The following is a 16,782-nucleotide window of genomic DNA, read 5'->3' on the forward strand; positions in this document are numbered from 1 at the left end:
TTGAACAGCATCACAGTCAATAAAGTGAAGCGCAATAAAGTTTCCACTGCAGATTGCAAGTCACCACAAGATGTTGCTTCTCTTTGATTGTACCTGCATATTAATAGTTTCTTCATTTCTGTAGGTGGATGCCTAGAGAGCAGCTCTTCCCTTCAGCCAGGAGGAGCCAACTGCCAACCTTCAAGAAGAGCTCTGTATGGCTTGAAAGCTTGTCTCTTTCACCAATAGAAATTTGTCCAATAAATATATTACCTCACCCACCTTCTCTCATAATATTCAAACTGGCCTTTGTCATGACTGGTCCAACCTCACCCACACAATGGGGGTTGTGGTGCTTTAATTATACCCAGAGAGTCAAAATGGATAAGGACAGGTTTCAGAGTAACACCCGTGCTAGTCTGTAGCCGCAAAAAGAAAAGGCTGCATCCGATGAAGTGAGCTGTAACTCACGAAAGCTTATGCTCAAATAAATTGGTTAGTCTCTAAGGTGCCACAAGTCCTCCTGTTCTTAAAATGGACGAAGGTTACTCTACCTGCCACCCTTCTGGCCCCGCCCACCAATCCCAGGCCCCGCCCTGACCCCACTGGCCCCGCCCACCAACCCCAAGCACCTCCTTTACCCCTTCGGCCCCTCCCCCCAAGCCCAGACCCCGCCCCGCCCCCTCTGGCCCGTCCCCCCAGCCCAGGCCCCTCCCCCAGCCCTCTGGTCCCTCGCCCCGCCCCCAGCCAGGCGCTGCGCGGGAGCCCCTGCGACGCAGCCGGGGGGCGCGGCGCGGCAAGATGGCGGCGGCCCCGCCGCGGCAGTGGAGCGCGGAGCAGCTGCGCAGCGAGACGCTGCCCAAGAAGGACCTGATCAAGTTCCTGCAGGAGCACGCGGCGCAGGCGGTGCGGGCGGAGCGGGGGGAGGGGCCCGGGGCTCGCGGCGGCCGCGCCCGCGCCCTCCTGAGGGCAGCTGCGCAAGGCGCGGCCGGACCCCGCGGCCATCCGGACCTACCGCCCCGCCCCGGCCGGACCCCCCGCCCCCGCTCCCCCCCTCGCCCCCGCCGGACCCCCCTGCTTCCCCCTCTCCCCGCCGGGCTCCCTCGCCTCGCCCCGCCCGGACCCCCCGCCCCCGCTCCCCCCTCTCCTCGCTCCAGGCGGACCCCCCACCCTCGCTCCTCCCTCACCGGCCCCCCCTGCTTCCCCCTCGGCTCGCCCGGGCCGGGCCACCCCGCCCGCGCTCCTCCCTCGCCGGCCCCCCCGCCTCGCCTCGCCCTGGCCGGACCCCCCGCTCTCGCCCCGCCCCCGCTCCCCCCGCGCCTCACCCTCACCCTGGCCAGACCCCACGATCCTTCTCAGCCTGCCCCCCCCCCCACCTGGACCCCATGATCCTCCCCAGCTTCACCCCCCTGCCCCCAAGTCATCCCGGCTGGACCCATGATCCTCTACAGCTTCACCCCTCTCCGCCCCCCCAACTCATTGCAACCAGACCCTATGATCCTCCCCAGCCCAGACCCTCCAGCTCATCCCCTGCAGGATCCCATGCCCGACTCCCTCCTCTGGCCAGGTCCCCTGGCTCCACCCCAGCAGGAGAACATGACCACTTCCAGCTTCACCTTCACCCCCAGGCTGCCCCTGTCTCTCGACTCCACCCCAGCTGGTCCCCATGACACCCCCACCTCCGACTCCACCCTGGCCGGACACCACCACCCCACCCACCCAGGCACCCCCAAGGGAGTCACAGGTCCATCCTGTGAGAGCCCCCAACTCCCCGAGTGCAACCTGCCATCCCCAGCAATGCTAGCACCCCAGGGCCCTTTCGCGGCAGACTGCGGGCACGGAAAGCCCTGGCAACTCAGCTAAATTTCCCCTTCTTGTCTCTAGTTTCTTGCAGAACACAAGTTACTGGGGCAAATAAAAAATGTGGCCAAGACTGCGACCAAGGACCAGTTAGTTACGGCCTATAACCAGCTCTTTGAAACTCAGGTGGGTACCTGCCTCTCCTAGGCCTGTATGGGTCAAAGAGCCCCTCGTTCTTATAGCACTTGCTTGTGACTGAGAACACAGATGGCTTTTGTTCTAGCCTCATTTCCATGTTCTCCAAACCGTTCGCCTGTTTGGCTGAATTGTTCTGAAGCTGAAGCATATTTTTGTTTTTGAACTTTGAGCAAAATTCTTGCTGCTTTTCATTTGAGTGCGTGAAAATAGTGTTCATCTATTTAAAGGGACATTGTGAACTTCACAATCACACTTGCATTGGAATAGCGTGTGCCTGCTGTGGCTCCTAAGGCAGTCATTTGTAACTGAAAGATGAGATTTTTCTCTGTGCTTTGCTTTATATGTTTGACAGCACTCTCTATAGTCAATTTCATCATTTGTTGATCCTTTGTTCTTGCTGTCTCCTGCACACTCTTGCTAATAACAGCAACAAAATTGGAACTGAGGAGACAGATACTGTGTGCTCAGAGAGGAAGGGGCTAGAGGGGAAAGAGTCTGATACTGCTTTCAGATCTCAACAAGGGGCCTTCTGAACATCATTACGGGAACAGAAACACCCAGATATTTGATAAAAGTAACTTAAAAATTCTGTGCAGGTTATTTTTAGGGTGTGCTATCAGAAACACTACTTGTTCAAGTTAAACCAAGTTAATAGAACTTTTTAAAAGGGTATTACCACAATTCACAGAATAACACAAACATGGATGAAGGTTGATAGCTGACACTTGGTATATAAGTAGTTCTCAGTGAGTGATGGTTTTGCTGGGTTTTGAATTTTTCCTTTGACCCATCAAAATCCAGATCATTTGAATATATATTTTTTTTAATCTAGAGGAATATGATTTGATTATGCATGCCCTTCAAAGCAAATTAAGATAACCAGTCATGCAAATACATCCTGTGCATCTTCAGTTGTCAGAAACCATGTGACATCTTTTATCCTTTATAAATATCCTGCATCATTATACATAACTCATATTTCAGTTTGCAGTGTTTTAGTCACCTTGATCCTAAGTTATTAGAGAGGTGAGGTAATATCTTCTATTGGACTAACGTCTGTTAGTGAAAGAGGCCAGGTTTGGGAAAGGTACTCGGAGCATAGCAACTAAGTACAATGTAGAACTGATCGTTTAACGTAAGTAGTTACATATTCTAATCTAAGAGACCATTCAAGGTGAAGTGGCCCTCTAGTACCCCCCACAACACACCTCTCAAGATCCCTGGGTCCTACACATGCCTATCACAACAAGGCGGCGTACCTCATCCAGTACACTAAATGCCCCAATAACAGCTATATGGGTGAAACCAGACAGTCACTACTCTCTTGAATGAACTGTCACAGAAAAATATCACCTGTGGGCAAACACTTTTCATGAAATGATCACCCCATATCTGATCTAGGTCCATTGTAGAGCCTTAATACTGCTGACTATTGGAATCCATGGTTGTTTCTCTTCCAGAACTGGTCCTTAAGTATATAAAAGCTGTAAAGTAGATTTTTGACAGCCTTCTGAAGGATTTTCTATCCTATTATGTAGCAGGTAATGATAAATGCTTTCCTTACAGCGCTTTAAAGGCACAGAGAGTGCAGATAAAGTGACGGAACAGGTAAAGAACGTCAAAATTGATGAAGACAAGGCAAAAGAAACTAAGCCTGAAGAGATCGTTGATGAGGTTTGTATAGAAAACTACTCTTTCTTAGATTAGGACTACTGCCTATGTAGTAGAATAAATGCTTTTGAAACCTTGAATTATAAAAGGTAGAGAATTTGAGTGGGCTGGGTTGAGGGGGATTGGTAATAAAGCATGCAGCCTGAAATGGATCCATAAATTGATTCTGAAATTGTTTAAGATGAACACAACAGTTCTTGGAAGTGAAATGGTATGGCGGACAAAAATTCACTAGTGGGATCTTTGGTTGGTTGGCAGTATCCAAGCAGAAAGTGTTAATATGACTGCAAAATGTTTCTTTTATTGGTACAGTGTATCCCCTCAGCATTTTCTCTCTTGTTGGAATAGTCACTAACTGGACAGGGGTACATTTGAGGGCCAAAGCCCCATGAAGACATTTTCAGTGAGGTTAAGAGAGCTGAGCAGCGTAACATATACAAACTGGTAAAGAGAAATTGTGTGCTCTTGGTACGCTTTCTCACCAGAAGTGACAGCTGTGAAGTGTTTATTTACAAGTTGTTGTTCTTCATAAGTCTGTATTTGTAGTTTTCTGGAAGACCCTCATCCGATTAAAAAATTGGACCTTAATTCAACTTCTCACTTACCCAGCATATTTTGAGCCAGTAGTCATTCTCATGCAGATTTCTCCCCAAAGTTTTAAATAACTTCGGCATCAGGACCAATCTTGGTTTGGCATAGACTACATTTATATAACCCTTTCCTTCCCAAAGGATGCTAAAGTACTGTACAGACTATATTAATTTAAAAGCATATATGAGTGCTGTTCACCTTAGTATCTGAATGTGGTTCGTTCAGTGGCTTAAACTCAATTAGCTTCAGTTAGTCCATCTTGTGCTTTGTTGGTAACTTGGGACGAGTCATTAAGGTTGTGGTAATTCTCTATTTCTATCTTAATTCAGGGTCCACCAAAATATACAAAATCAGTTCTGAAAAAGGGGGATAAAACTAACTTTCCCAAAAAAGGAGATGTCGTTCATTGCTGGTATACGGGAAAGTTACAGGATGGGACTGTCTTCGATACCAATATTCAAACAAGTAAGGTCACATGGATAACAAGGTCTTTCAGGTTTAAAGAGTTCAGATAGTTTACACAACATATGAGTGGAAGAAATTAGCTGGAACACTAGTCACCAAGTTGTCTTTATGCATCTTAAAGGCTTGAATAGCCTGGGTCCTAAGAAACTGCTTCTGCCCCGTGTCCTGTTGCTGTCAGTTCTTGGGATGAATCTTTCCAAGAGAGAAAGCAGGGTATTCTTTGAGGACTCACTTTTATAACATGATCCCTGCATCTTGCCATAGGCTACATATGGTATTTCCAGGCCATGGATAATGTGAAACATACTGATTTAGTCAGTCCTGTGGCTCTGCAGAAGGGCAGAGATAAAGGCTTTTAATTCATAAAACTCTGTTTAGCTATAGAGCCTGAGTGGTGGTAGCTTATTTAGCTGCCCAAGCAGACAGCTTGTATAATTATCAGTTAAATGCAGAGATGCTTTGGGGATAAGTGTGTAAAATACATAGCTTATCGGGGAGACAAGTGCTAGAAACATAAATTTTGCAGCAGTTTTATAGCACTGTTAAAAGTAATAGGTTGTAATTGCAATACTATGCAAGGTTCAGATCATTGTTTTACAGTCTGTTTTTCTACTCCAGACATTGTACATAAAATTGGTTCCCTGCTGATTTTATTGAACATGTTGCTTGCCAAATACAGTACCTTCCTGCATTTCTAATACCACAGAAATAGATCTTCTCTGTTTGTTACTTCAGTGTCAGCTCTGGTGTTAGTGCAACTTCACTGGTTTAAAGAAACTATGGGCACTTGCATCAAGAGTGAATTTGCCCCATTATTTGCTATTTAGCTGCAATTTTGAATGATTAAATTATATGAAACATGGGGAAATTCATTTATAGCTCATCTATAATATATATCTTGGTGCAGTAGATATTTGTGGTGCATAACTGTAGTGGTAGTTCTAGTTAGAAATATTAGTGTGAGCTAGTTAATGACTTAACTTTGGCTGAATAAATGTATCTACAAGTGTCTTTTAGGTTCAAAGAAGAAAAAAGGAGCAAAACCTTTAAGCTTCAAAGTTGGTGTAGGAAAAGTTATCAGAGGCGTAAGTAAACGACATAAAAGTCTGTCTGTGTCAAAGTCTGATGAAGTCCTCGGTCTGTAGGTTTACCTGTTGGTGTGCATCTGTTGTGTGCTTCTCTGAATTATCTGGAGAAGAGAGTGAGTTTACAGCTCTTATGCCAGGAATATGTTTTATTTCAGTTTTTATATAAATGCCCTCATCTAACTTCCCAGTGCTAGGCCCTCTCCATAACTAAACACATGGACAGCAGTATTCAGGTGTATGATCTTTGGGTCAGAGACAGTGTGTTAGATATTTGTACAGCACGTAGCACAGTGAGCCTTGATTGGAGCCCCTGCGTGCGACAGGCTGCGTTCACAAAGGAGTCTAACTGCTAGGGGTCCTACATCTAGTAGAATTCACAGCCCTGAGTGAGGCGCCTAAGAAAGGGATTCTCAGAACTCAGCAAGCTGAGCCAGGAAGCACCTAAGCAGAAGTGTGAAATACAGAAGAAAGGGCTGGGGCTTAGGGCCCAGATCCACTGTGGTATGCAGGTGCCTAATCCCCATCGGTCCAGACCTTAGGCACCTGACTGACAGAATGGAGAGAGGCACCTCTCTCTGCTTGGAATTCTCCACCGTGATAACTCTCCTGGAGTCAGGGCCTAAGCAAGATCAGCGCTTTCTTGTGATATGCCAGAGAGACAGGCCACTACCCCACTACAGCAAATAGCGCAGTGGTCAGGGCACTCACTTGGGATGCAAGGGTCCTGTTTTCAGATCCCTGCACTGTCTGATTTAGAGCAGGGACTTGAACCCAGGTCTCCCATGTTTCAGTTGAGTGCCCTATGGGGGAGAGGAGGGTTTCTCTGTATAATTAATATTCATTAGGGCAGAGAAAAAGAGAGAGTTAGCAAGTATCTCAGTACCCAAATGGTTAGGAAGTCAAGTTCAAGGCCCTGCTCCAGTGTATAGTCAGGTTTTTTTAGATAGTGGAGCAGCACCAACAAAAGAGAGAGACCTGCCACAGAATAGTCAGGCACTTGGTGGTTAGGGCACTCTCCTGGGATGTGGGGGCCCTGGGGCCAAATCCCTGCTCCAAATCAGGCTGAGTGGCTGTCACGCAACGCAGGTCAGGGCCCTAACCACTGAGCTAATGGGTATTCTGATACAGATAGCCCCCAGAATTCCTAACTTTGCCCTGGGCTGTCACATGCAAGTTAGGTCTTCTGAGAGCATATATACCAGACTGGCCCTGAAGGCGAGAGATGCAGAGGAATGCCTAGTTTGGGAAATCCGATAAGACTTGCCTGAGCGAGGGCTCCGACAAGCTTGCCCACCCGTGGAAACCTATGCATGAAGTGGTGATTTAGGTGCCTAGCGGGTTTGGTGGCAGCTGAGTGGTGGTTTTGTGAATGTCAGTTGTGCCTAAAGAGGCATGTAGGCACCCAAGTCCCTTTGTGCATCTAGCCCTACCACAATGCAAATTGACAATATGTGCTGGTTCCAGTAACCTGACAGGTCAGTCAACATATCCTTATCTCCCGCCAGAGCCCCTCTTCTACCCACTCAGTCACCCCTCATGCCAAAGCTGAACAGACGAGTTAAACAGTATCCTGAACTATCCCCAAGCTCTGATGCGTGTCATGGTGTCAGAAGAACAGCTGCGAGCCAGTATGGTGTGTCTGGATTTCACTTCAGAACTCTGAAGAGCTGATCACACTTCTTTGCACTTAAGCTTGATCCTTGCACAGGGCACAACATAGAGCTCCAGTCTGTCACTAGTGCAAGTGAAGGCTACTTTTAAAAGGATGGGTAGCTAAGTAAAGCCCTAGGTATAGTCCTCTGGACAAAGCAGATGTGTCAAGCCCTTTACACAACTGCCTGCCTACTTACCTTGGAGAGCCTAGAGAATGGGGGCAGGTGTGGATGCTGCATGGGTATGTCTGAGGAGATGTGGGTGTATCCTCTCATAATGAGGTGCTTAGCTACAGGCCCTGCTCGTTGCCTCCCTTCTATTACTGGACAGTAGTAACTTGGTGGCCGCCCTGCTGCATTTCTCAGTGCAGGATCAGGTTCCTCACCAGTGCCATGCACGACTGCTGTGGCTCGGCGTGGATGTACTGTGACAGCTACTTATGGAGGGGGACACCCCCAAAATATCATTGGTCTTGTGCCCACTGCTGCAAGGAAACACTTGCTTCAGTTTTTTGTGATAAGCTTTAGTCTCTTGCTATAACACTTCCATGCTTGGATTGTTGCCATACACCTCAAACAGCTGAGATCTGAACACCACCTGTTATCTGATAAGCTGATACTGTGCTAAACTCTGAACACTAGCTATGAGGTTTGGCACGGGGAGGGACAAGCGCTGAGAGATAAAATTAGTTATCAAACTTTATAAACCCCAGCTGGATAACAGCTTATCTGTAAATCCCCAAATAAGTGGAATCTGTGAAAACACACACTCTGAGTTTCATACTCTTATTGAAATAAGAAAGATTTGGCCTACTAGTATCTTCACGTCAGGGGATACTAAACTTCAGAGGCTAGTTTCCACTGTACTGTATGTGCCTGGGCTATAAATCCAAATCCGTGGCAGTAAATCCTAGAACAGCTCTTAAGCAGGTGTTATTGTGGGAACATTTTCATTTTTTAAAAGGAAAAATCCAGTTGTCGAACACTACTGCTTGGAAGGCCATCTGCAGTTAGTTAAGCTGCAAGCTGGGAAGCATTTACTGGTGTGTGTGTTCTGGCTCAGAACCCAGGTACTTAAAAGGATAGAGTTGGAAATTACATCTTTTTTTTTTTTTGAAGTTCATGTTACAACATACTTTCTTTTTTAGTGGGATGAAGCTCTGTTGACAATGACTAAAGGGGAGAAGGCTCATCTGGAAATTGAACCTGAATGGGCTTATGGGAAGAAAGGGCAGCCTGATGCCAAGTATCCTTTTACTTGAAAATATGAACAGGATTGAATGTACCTTTTGGGAACGTCCTTGTTGTTCTTCAAGTCTCTTTGCAGTAAGATTTTTCCCTCTGGAAACATATAACCAAGGCAAAGATGGATTTCTGGCGGGGTGTACGTTGGCAACATGGTGCTTGACTTACAGAACAGGACGATTTTGGAGTGTGCGCGCGCGTGCTCTCTCTCTGTGTCTCAGCAGCACCTGCCATGCACACTTGTTTCAGAGATTGTTGCCTCTGCTCAGCAGTTAATACAGTGGGAAAAGAGCAGACTTGTACTACTGGCTGTCACAAACGCACTTGGCAGGACAAAGGCCTTGCAGGCAGGGATCTGGCAATGGAATATACATTTGCAGTTACAGGTTGGCTTAGGGTGGAAGCCTAAGTGAATATGGGTGGAATTAATGTAGGTATGGATTTCAAAATGCTAATGACGGTTTATGCTTTAAAAGTGTGTCCTAGCTGAACTAGGAGCAGGACATCTGAACTGAGGCATGACACTAATTTGGGAACAGGGATGACTTGCCATTCGTCTATGGTAGCTTCATTGGCATAGTTCTTCCTCTCTCCTCTGCAGATAAGTATGCGTTCTCTTAAATGTTTCCAGCTCCAGCACTGAAACAAATTCAGTGGTCTATCTGGGGACCATATAAGGGTAGTAAAGAGGTAACTTGCTGTGCTTTAAATGAAGGGGAATCTGATTCTAGTAGAATTCTTTGAGGGGATGGACCAGGGGGATCCAGTGGATATAGTGTACTTGGACTTTCAAGAAGGCTTTGACAAGATTCCTCACGGACTCTTAAGCAAAGTAAGCTGTCATGGGACAAGAGGGAAGGTTCTCTCATGGATCAGTAACTGATTAAAAGTAGGGAGACCATATTTCCCTATGCTGAATATAGGCCACCTGTTAAAATAACTCATATGCAAGCGAGTTCAATGGCAATCAGTCAGAACTATGCAGTACAAACATTCAATTAACATCAAGTTGACTGAGCCCTTGTTAAAAAGAAATACTGTGTAGTTGGATTCTTTTTATTTACCTTATCTTTAAAGCTTTAGGATTCACATGGGGCGAGGTGACACACACACGCTCCTGTATACCTCTCTCACATGGTGTGGGGGTGACCAACCGACCTGACCCTCCCTGCCCAGCCCTCTCCACCATCAATGCCTGGCTTGGCCCCCGGGACAGACCTGCCTCTCCTGGTACCTGGCACCATGTCTTCCCAAGGCTACACGGGCTGGGGAGAGGGAGGCACGTTTTTAAGAAGTCGGAACACCTGCAAGGGGGCTTAAATATGGGACTGTCCCTTTAAAAATGGGATACCTGGTCACACTAGTTAAAAAACACACACGCACAGTCAACCTGTGGAACTCATTGACAGAATGTTGTGAAGGTCAAAACTATAACTGGGTTAAAAAAAAATTAGATTAAGTTCATGGAGGATAGGTCCATCAATGGGTATTAGCCAAGCTGGTCAGGGATGCAACCCCATGCTCTGGGGGTCCCTAAACCTCTGACTGCCAGAATTTGGGATTGGATGACTGGGGATGGATCACTTGATTGCCCTGTTCTGTTCATTCCCTCTGGCACTGACCACTGTCAGAAGACAGGATACTGGGCTACTTGGACCATTGGTCTGACCCAGTATGGTCATTCTTATGTTCTTAACAATCGGGGTGGGAGAAAGAGAAGTCTGTTGTCATTGCTTCAGCGGCAAAGAGAAGAGGAAATAGTGAGATTCATCTGCGCTTATGTTCCAGAATGCCTCTGGCCGGAGGACACAAGGAGAAAACGGGAGTGGGCTGACCTGCTGAACACTCCCTACATCCTACTTGTCTTTGTTCCTTGCTAGCTTTTTTTGCTGCTAGTAGGAGGGGGAGAAAGGGAAAATACCCCCTTTGTCTCCAGCATCTCAACTTGTGCCCCCTGGTGCCTTGTCTGCCTGGTGCGAAGGTTGCGGATCTCTTGAGTTATCTAAATAGACTTACGTGTAGCGCTGGGGAGGAGCCGGTGGTCGTGGTACATGTAGGTACCTATGACGTAGGGAAGGGTGGGAGAGACGTCCTGGAGGCCAAATTTAGGCTGCCAGGAAAGGGACAAATTCAGGACCTCTAGGGTAGCATTCTCAGAAATGCTACCAGTTCCATGTGTAGGGCCAGGTAGGCAGGCAGAGCTTTAGAGTCTCAATGCGAGCATGAGACAATGGTGTAGAGAGGAGGGGTTTAGATTTATTAGGAACTGGGGAAACTTTTGGGGTAGGGGGAGCCTATACAGGAAGGATGGGCTCCACCTAAACCAGAGTGGATCCAGGCTGCTGACACTTAACATTGAAAAGTTTGCAGAGTAGTTTTTAAACTAAGAGATGGGGGGGGGGGCGATGGCTGCAGAGGCACAGGTGGGTCGGACAGAGACTTCTCTTAGAGGCAAGTCTATTGATAGACATTCTCTAGGGTTTAGTCAGGAGGAGGGGATGGAAGAGGACAAAGAATGGGCCAGATGAGATGAGAAACATTCACAAAGAATCTGACACATCAGAAAAGGGCAGACAAATAAGCAGTGACAAGTTTTTAAAGAGCTTGTACACAAATGCTAGAAGTCTAAATAATAAGACGGGTGAACTAGAGTGCCTCGTGTTAAAGGAGAATATTGATATAATAGGCATCACAGAAAGTGGGTGGAGTGAGGACAATCAATGGGACACAATCATTCCGGGGTACAAAATATATCGGAAGGATAGAACAGGTCGTGCGGTGGGGTGGGGAGTGGCACCATATGTTAAAGAAAATGTAGAATCAAATGAAATAAAAATCTTAAATGGATCCACATGTTCCATAGAATCTCTATGGATAGTAATTCCATGCTCTAATAAGAATATAACAGTAGTCATCTATTATCGACCACCAGACCAGGACAGTGATAGTGACGATGAAATGTTAAGGGAGATTAGAGAGGCTATCAAAATAAAAAAAAGTCACTAATAGTGGGGGATTTCAATTATCCCCGTATTGACTGGGTACATATCACATCAGGACGAAATGCAGAGACAAAATTCCTCGATGCTTTAAATGACTGCTCCTTGGAGCAGCTGGTACAGGAACCCACAAGGGGAGAGGCAACTCCTGATCTAGTCCTGAGTGGAGCGCAGGATCTGGTCCAAGAGGTAACTATAACAGGACTGCTTGGAAACAGTGACCACAATATAATAACATTTAACATTCCTGTGGTGGGAAGAACACCTTAACAGTCCAACACTGTGGCATTTAATTTCAGAAAGGGGAACTGTGCGAAAATGAGGCAGTTAGTTAAACAGAAATTAAAAGGTCCAGTGACTAGAGTGAAATCCTTGCAAGCTGCATGGACACTTTTCAAAGACACCATCATAGAGGCTCAACTTCAACGTATACCCCAAATTAAGAAACACAGTAAAAGAACTAAAAAAGAGCCACCGCGGCTTAACAACCAAGTGAAAGAAGCAGTGAGAGATAAAACGGCATCTTTTAAAAAGTGGAAGTCAAATCCTAGTGAGGTAAATAGAAAGGAGCATAAACACTGCCAAATTAAATGTCAAAATGTAATAAGAAAAGCCAAAAAGGAGTTTGAAGACCAGGTAGCCAAAAACTCAAAAGGTAATAACAAAATGTTTAAGTACTTCAAAAGCAGGAAGCCTGCTAAACAACCAGTGGGGCCTCTGGATGATCGAGATACAAAAGGAGCACTTAAAGACGATAAAGTCATCGCGGAGAAACTAAATGAATTCTTTGCTTCAGTCTTCACGGCTGAGGATGTGAGGGAGATTCCCAAATCTGAGCCGTCTTTTGTAGGTGACAAATCTGAAGAATTATCACAGATTGAAGTGACACTAGAGGAGGTTTTGGAATTAATTGAGAAACTTAACGGGAACAAGTCACCGGGACCAGATGGCATTCACCCAAGAGTTCAGAAAGAACTCCAATGTGAAACTGCGGAACTATTAACTATGGTTTGTACCCTGTCCTTTAAACCCGCTACTGTACCCAATGACTGGAAGATAGCTAATGTAATGCCACTATTTAAGAAGGGCTCTAGAGGTGATCCTGGCAGTTACAGACCGGTAAGTCTAACGTCAGTACGGGGCAAATTAGTTGAAACAATCATAAAGAATAAAATGATCAGATACATAGAAGAACATACATTGTTGTTCAAAAGTCAACATGGTTTCTGTAAAGGGAGATCATGTCTTACTGATCTATTAGAATTCTTTGAGGGGGTCAACAAACATGTGGACAAGGGGGATCCAGTGGACATAGTGTACTTAGATTTCCAGAAAGTCTTTGACAAGGTCCCTCACCAAAGGTTCTTACGTAAATTAAATTGTCATGGGATAAGAGAGGGATGATCCTTTCATGGATTGAGAACTGGCTAAAAGACAGGGAACAAAGGGAGGAATAAATGGTAAATTTTCAGAAAGGAGAGGGGTAACTAGTGGAGTTCTCCAAGGGTCAGTCCTAGGACCAATCCTATTCAACCTATTCATAAATGATCTGGAGAAAGGGGTAAACAGCGAGGTGGCAAAGTTTGCAGATGATACTAAACTGCTCAAGATAGTTAAGCCCAAAGCAGACTGTGAAGAACTTCAAAAAGATCTCACAAAACTAAGTGATTGGGCAACAGAAATTTAATTTAATTAAATTAATGTGGATAAATGTAAAGTAATGCACATTGGAAAAAATAATCCCAACTATACATACAATATGATGGGGGCTAATTTAGCTACAACTGATCAGGAGAAAGATCTTGGAGTCATCATGGATAGTTCTCTGAAGATGTCCACACAGTGTGCAGCAGCAGTGAAAAAAGCAAACAGGATGTTAGGAATCATTAAAAAAGGGGTAGAGAATAAGACGGAGAATATCTTATTGCTCTTATATAAATCCATGGTACGCCCACATCTTGAATACTGTGTACAGATGTGGTCCCCTCATCTCAAAAGAGATATACTGGGATTAGAAAAGGTTCAGAAAAGGGCAACTAAAATGATTTGGGGTTTGGAACGGGTCCCATATGAGGAGAGATTAAAGCGGCTAGGATTTTTCAGCTTGGAAAAGAGGAGGCTAAGGGGGGAGATGATAGAGGTATATAAAATCATGAGTGGTGTGGAGAAAGTGAATAAGGAAAAGTTATTTACTTGTTCCCATAATATAAGAACTAGGGGCCACCAAATGAAATTAATGGGCAGCAGGTTTAAAACAAATAAAAGGAAGTTCTTCACCCAGCGTACAGTCAACCTGTGGAACTCCTTGCCTGAGGAGGTTGTGAAGGCTAGGACTATAACAGAGTTTAAAGAAAAGAAAACTGGATAAATTCATGGAGGTTAAGTCCATTAATGGTTATTAGCCAGGATGGGTAAGGAATGGTGTCCTTAGCCACTGTTTGTCAGAGGGTGGAGATGGATGGCGGGAGAGAGATCACTTGATCATTACCTGTTAGGTTCACTCCCTCTGGGGCACCTGGCATTGGCCACTGTCGGTAGAGAGGCTACTGGGCTGGATGGACCTTTGGTCTGACCCAGTATGGCCGTTCTTATGTTCCCAGATCAGCAAACAGGGCTAATGGAAAGCAGACAGGGACACCCATTGCAAAACTGCTCAGCAGACTCCCAGCCGTGCTCCCCCTTCTATAGCTGACGCATGGTTGGAGGCTACAGTTCTTCCCTTGCTCCTACTTTGTTGCTCTTTTTGGACCTGCAGCTCTGCCAATGAGACATGCTGATGCTCTGTCCAGAGTCTTGTGCTACTTTTGCCCCTCTTCCTGCTAGAAGCTGAATCAGCAACATTAATAGTACCCTAAAATGAGGAAGATTTATGGCTTTATGCTGCTCCTGACTTCCTTACATCACTACCCTAGCTGGGCTTTACGAGGGGGAAAGTCTCATGCCACAAGCATTTCATTAAGACCTTGTGAAATCTACCTGCTGAGCAGTTGGTACGGAGTGTTTCGTATGGTCACTGCCATGTTACAAATACAGTGAATGATTTAATAGCTTGCTTTTAGCATGTAAACTAGTGGAGGTGAAAACTTTTCTTGCTAGAGGTTACTGAAATGTCAAACTTTGAAGTGTCAGGTTGAACAACAGGTGGTAAGTCACAAGTTATATCTAGCCAGTTCATATATCCAACTGGATTATGTTAAAATGTCTTTAACTCTTGTGCAAACAGGATTCCTCCAAATGCAAAGCTCTTTTTTGAAGTTGAATTGGTGGATATTGATTGATACGAAGAATTTGTTCCTTTAGTGCTGTGAATTCATCGATAAGTGAGAAGACATCTGCCAATTGCAATTCTGTCTTACTGCTTCAGGAAATGTTACAACTATGGCCTTCTGTATTGAAAATCATTTTGTTTTTTTTCCCCAATTGCTGTACAGTAAAACATCACTAAAGAAAACAGATTATAGATGCAGGTAGTTTGACTTCTTTTTTCCTTGTGCTTCCATACTTCAGTAAACTTATTCGGAAAATCTGTTCTTCTGCAGTGGAAGCAGACGCTGGGTTTATTTGTAAGTTGGCTTTGTAGAATCTGTTGCAATGAGGGGGAAGGGAAACCCACTTAAATTTTGTCAGCATTTTTCCCTCCCTGTTGGCCTGGGTGCTAAACCCTGCCTTCAGTGGTGGTGTACTTCTGCCTCCTTTAAGCTCCTAGCAGTGCCTGGTTCAGATCCATGTAAGCTGTGTCTGTCTTTCCACTTTTGTCGTTTGGCTCATAGAAAACACCATAGGTTGAGCAAGGAATGTATTAGCCTCTTCAGCCTTACCAACCTCTTACTGCAGTTGGCTAAGTTGTCTTTAGTTTAGCTTTCTGATCACAGCAGTGACACAAGAGTGGATTTTTTTTAGGGGTTAGCTAAACTGGACTCTATTTGGAAAGGGGGAGGGCAGAAGGAAACAGACAGCGCTAGGAAATAAATTAGTAAAAACTTCACAGTAACCTTCCAGGTGTTGCTCAAGCTTTAGCTGAACCCTCTGGAGGTCATGGCATCTAGTTCCTCTGGACCTTTTTAATTAACCATGGGAACAATTGACCATGGGTTGCTGTGGGTTCTCCATCTGACAATTTTAAAATCAAGAACAGATGTTTTGTGAGAGTTGTAGTAAGGTACTTAAATTTTCTGTGCAGTTTCCCCATTTATGAAATGCATTATGTGCTTACCTTGTCATTTTTAAGACTTTCAGATACACAATCTAAGGTGGCATCTATGGTTGATTTGCATTTGTTTTTTATACATAGGAAGTGTGGCATCCCAAGTGTTGCAGTATTGAAAGAGGAAGAGGTCCATGGGGTGGTATCACACATACAGATTTTACAGCTGAATGAAGTCAGGGAGCAAGTTTGCAATGTGTTTGCATCAGGCCTGGTCAGGCAAGCACCACAGTCCCATCTCATTGCTTGGGTTGTTGCAGGTTGAGCACTGCAGAACACCAACTCTGTTTTGTAGCCTTGACTTCCACTGTAGGACTCTTGTATCTCTGCTTCAGAATTTAGGCCTAGGTCTTCTCAACTAACTGAACGGTCTGGCACTTGGGGATGTGCGGCAGATCCAGCAGTGGGAAATTACATTTAAGTTTCACATGCTCAATACTGCCATACTAGTCTCTCATGGAGGTTTAATATAAGGTGTCTGGGTGAGGATGGGCAAGTTCCTTGAGATTCTCCCCCCTCAGGTTCCAGGACTTAACTGTGTGTGTCACTCTGAACCTTATATCTGCAGAAAGGCAGGGTGGGTGGGTAATATGTTACTGGAGCAATGTCTGTTGGTGAAAGTTGGGCTTTTGAGCTTATACAGACTCTGCTTAAGGTCTAGGAAAGGTACATAGCCCTGGTCTACAAATACCAATCTGTCAGCATAACAGGCTTTGTCTCCACTAGCACTTTCCTTGTTAAAGCTTTAGTCACTCAAGGGTGTGAAAACATCCCCCCCGCACAACAAAAGTTTTAATGCTGGAAAGCACTGGTGCGGACAGGGCTTCATCAGCAGGAGCCGCTCTCCTGGGAACAAAGCTACCGCCCCTTGTCAGGGGGGGGCAGGGGCG

General features: G+C 45.5%; 1 protein-coding gene across 1 annotated transcript; it reads left to right on the top strand.

The window, feature by feature from the left end:
• Window positions 1-713: 713 nt before the first annotated feature.
• FKBP3 (FKBP prolyl isomerase 3) lies at window positions 714-15,148 on the top strand. The gene is made up of 7 exons (XM_037901409.2): window positions 714-885; window positions 1,864-1,965; window positions 3,544-3,651; window positions 4,569-4,704; window positions 5,722-5,789; window positions 8,593-8,690; window positions 14,912-15,148. The coding sequence occupies exons 1-7, from the start codon at window positions 781-783 to the stop codon at window positions 14,964-14,966; spliced, it is 672 nt and encodes a 223-aa protein (XP_037757337.1). The 5' UTR covers window positions 714-780; the 3' UTR covers window positions 14,967-15,148.
• Window positions 15,149-16,782: the final 1,634 nt, after the last annotated feature.

The sequence above is a fragment of the Chelonia mydas genome, chromosome 6 (assembly GCF_015237465.2).
Source record: "Chelonia mydas isolate rCheMyd1 chromosome 6, rCheMyd1.pri.v2, whole genome shotgun sequence".
NCBI lineage: Eukaryota > Metazoa > Chordata > Testudines > Cheloniidae > Chelonia > Chelonia mydas.

Bases quoted from the DNA above. Each gene is read 5' to 3' on its own strand.
- FKBP3 (XM_037901409.2), top strand. From the start codon at position 781: ATGGCGGCGGCCCCGCCGCGGCAGTGGAGCGCGGAGCAGCTGCGCAGC. The intron at 3,652-4,568 runs GTTTGTATAGAA...ATCTTAATTCAG, and splicing joins CTGAAGAGATCGTTGATGAG to GGTCCACCAAAATATACAAA. The intron at 4,705-5,721 runs GTAAGGTCACAT...AGTGTCTTTTAG, and splicing joins CGATACCAATATTCAAACAA to GTTCAAAGAAGAAAAAAGGA.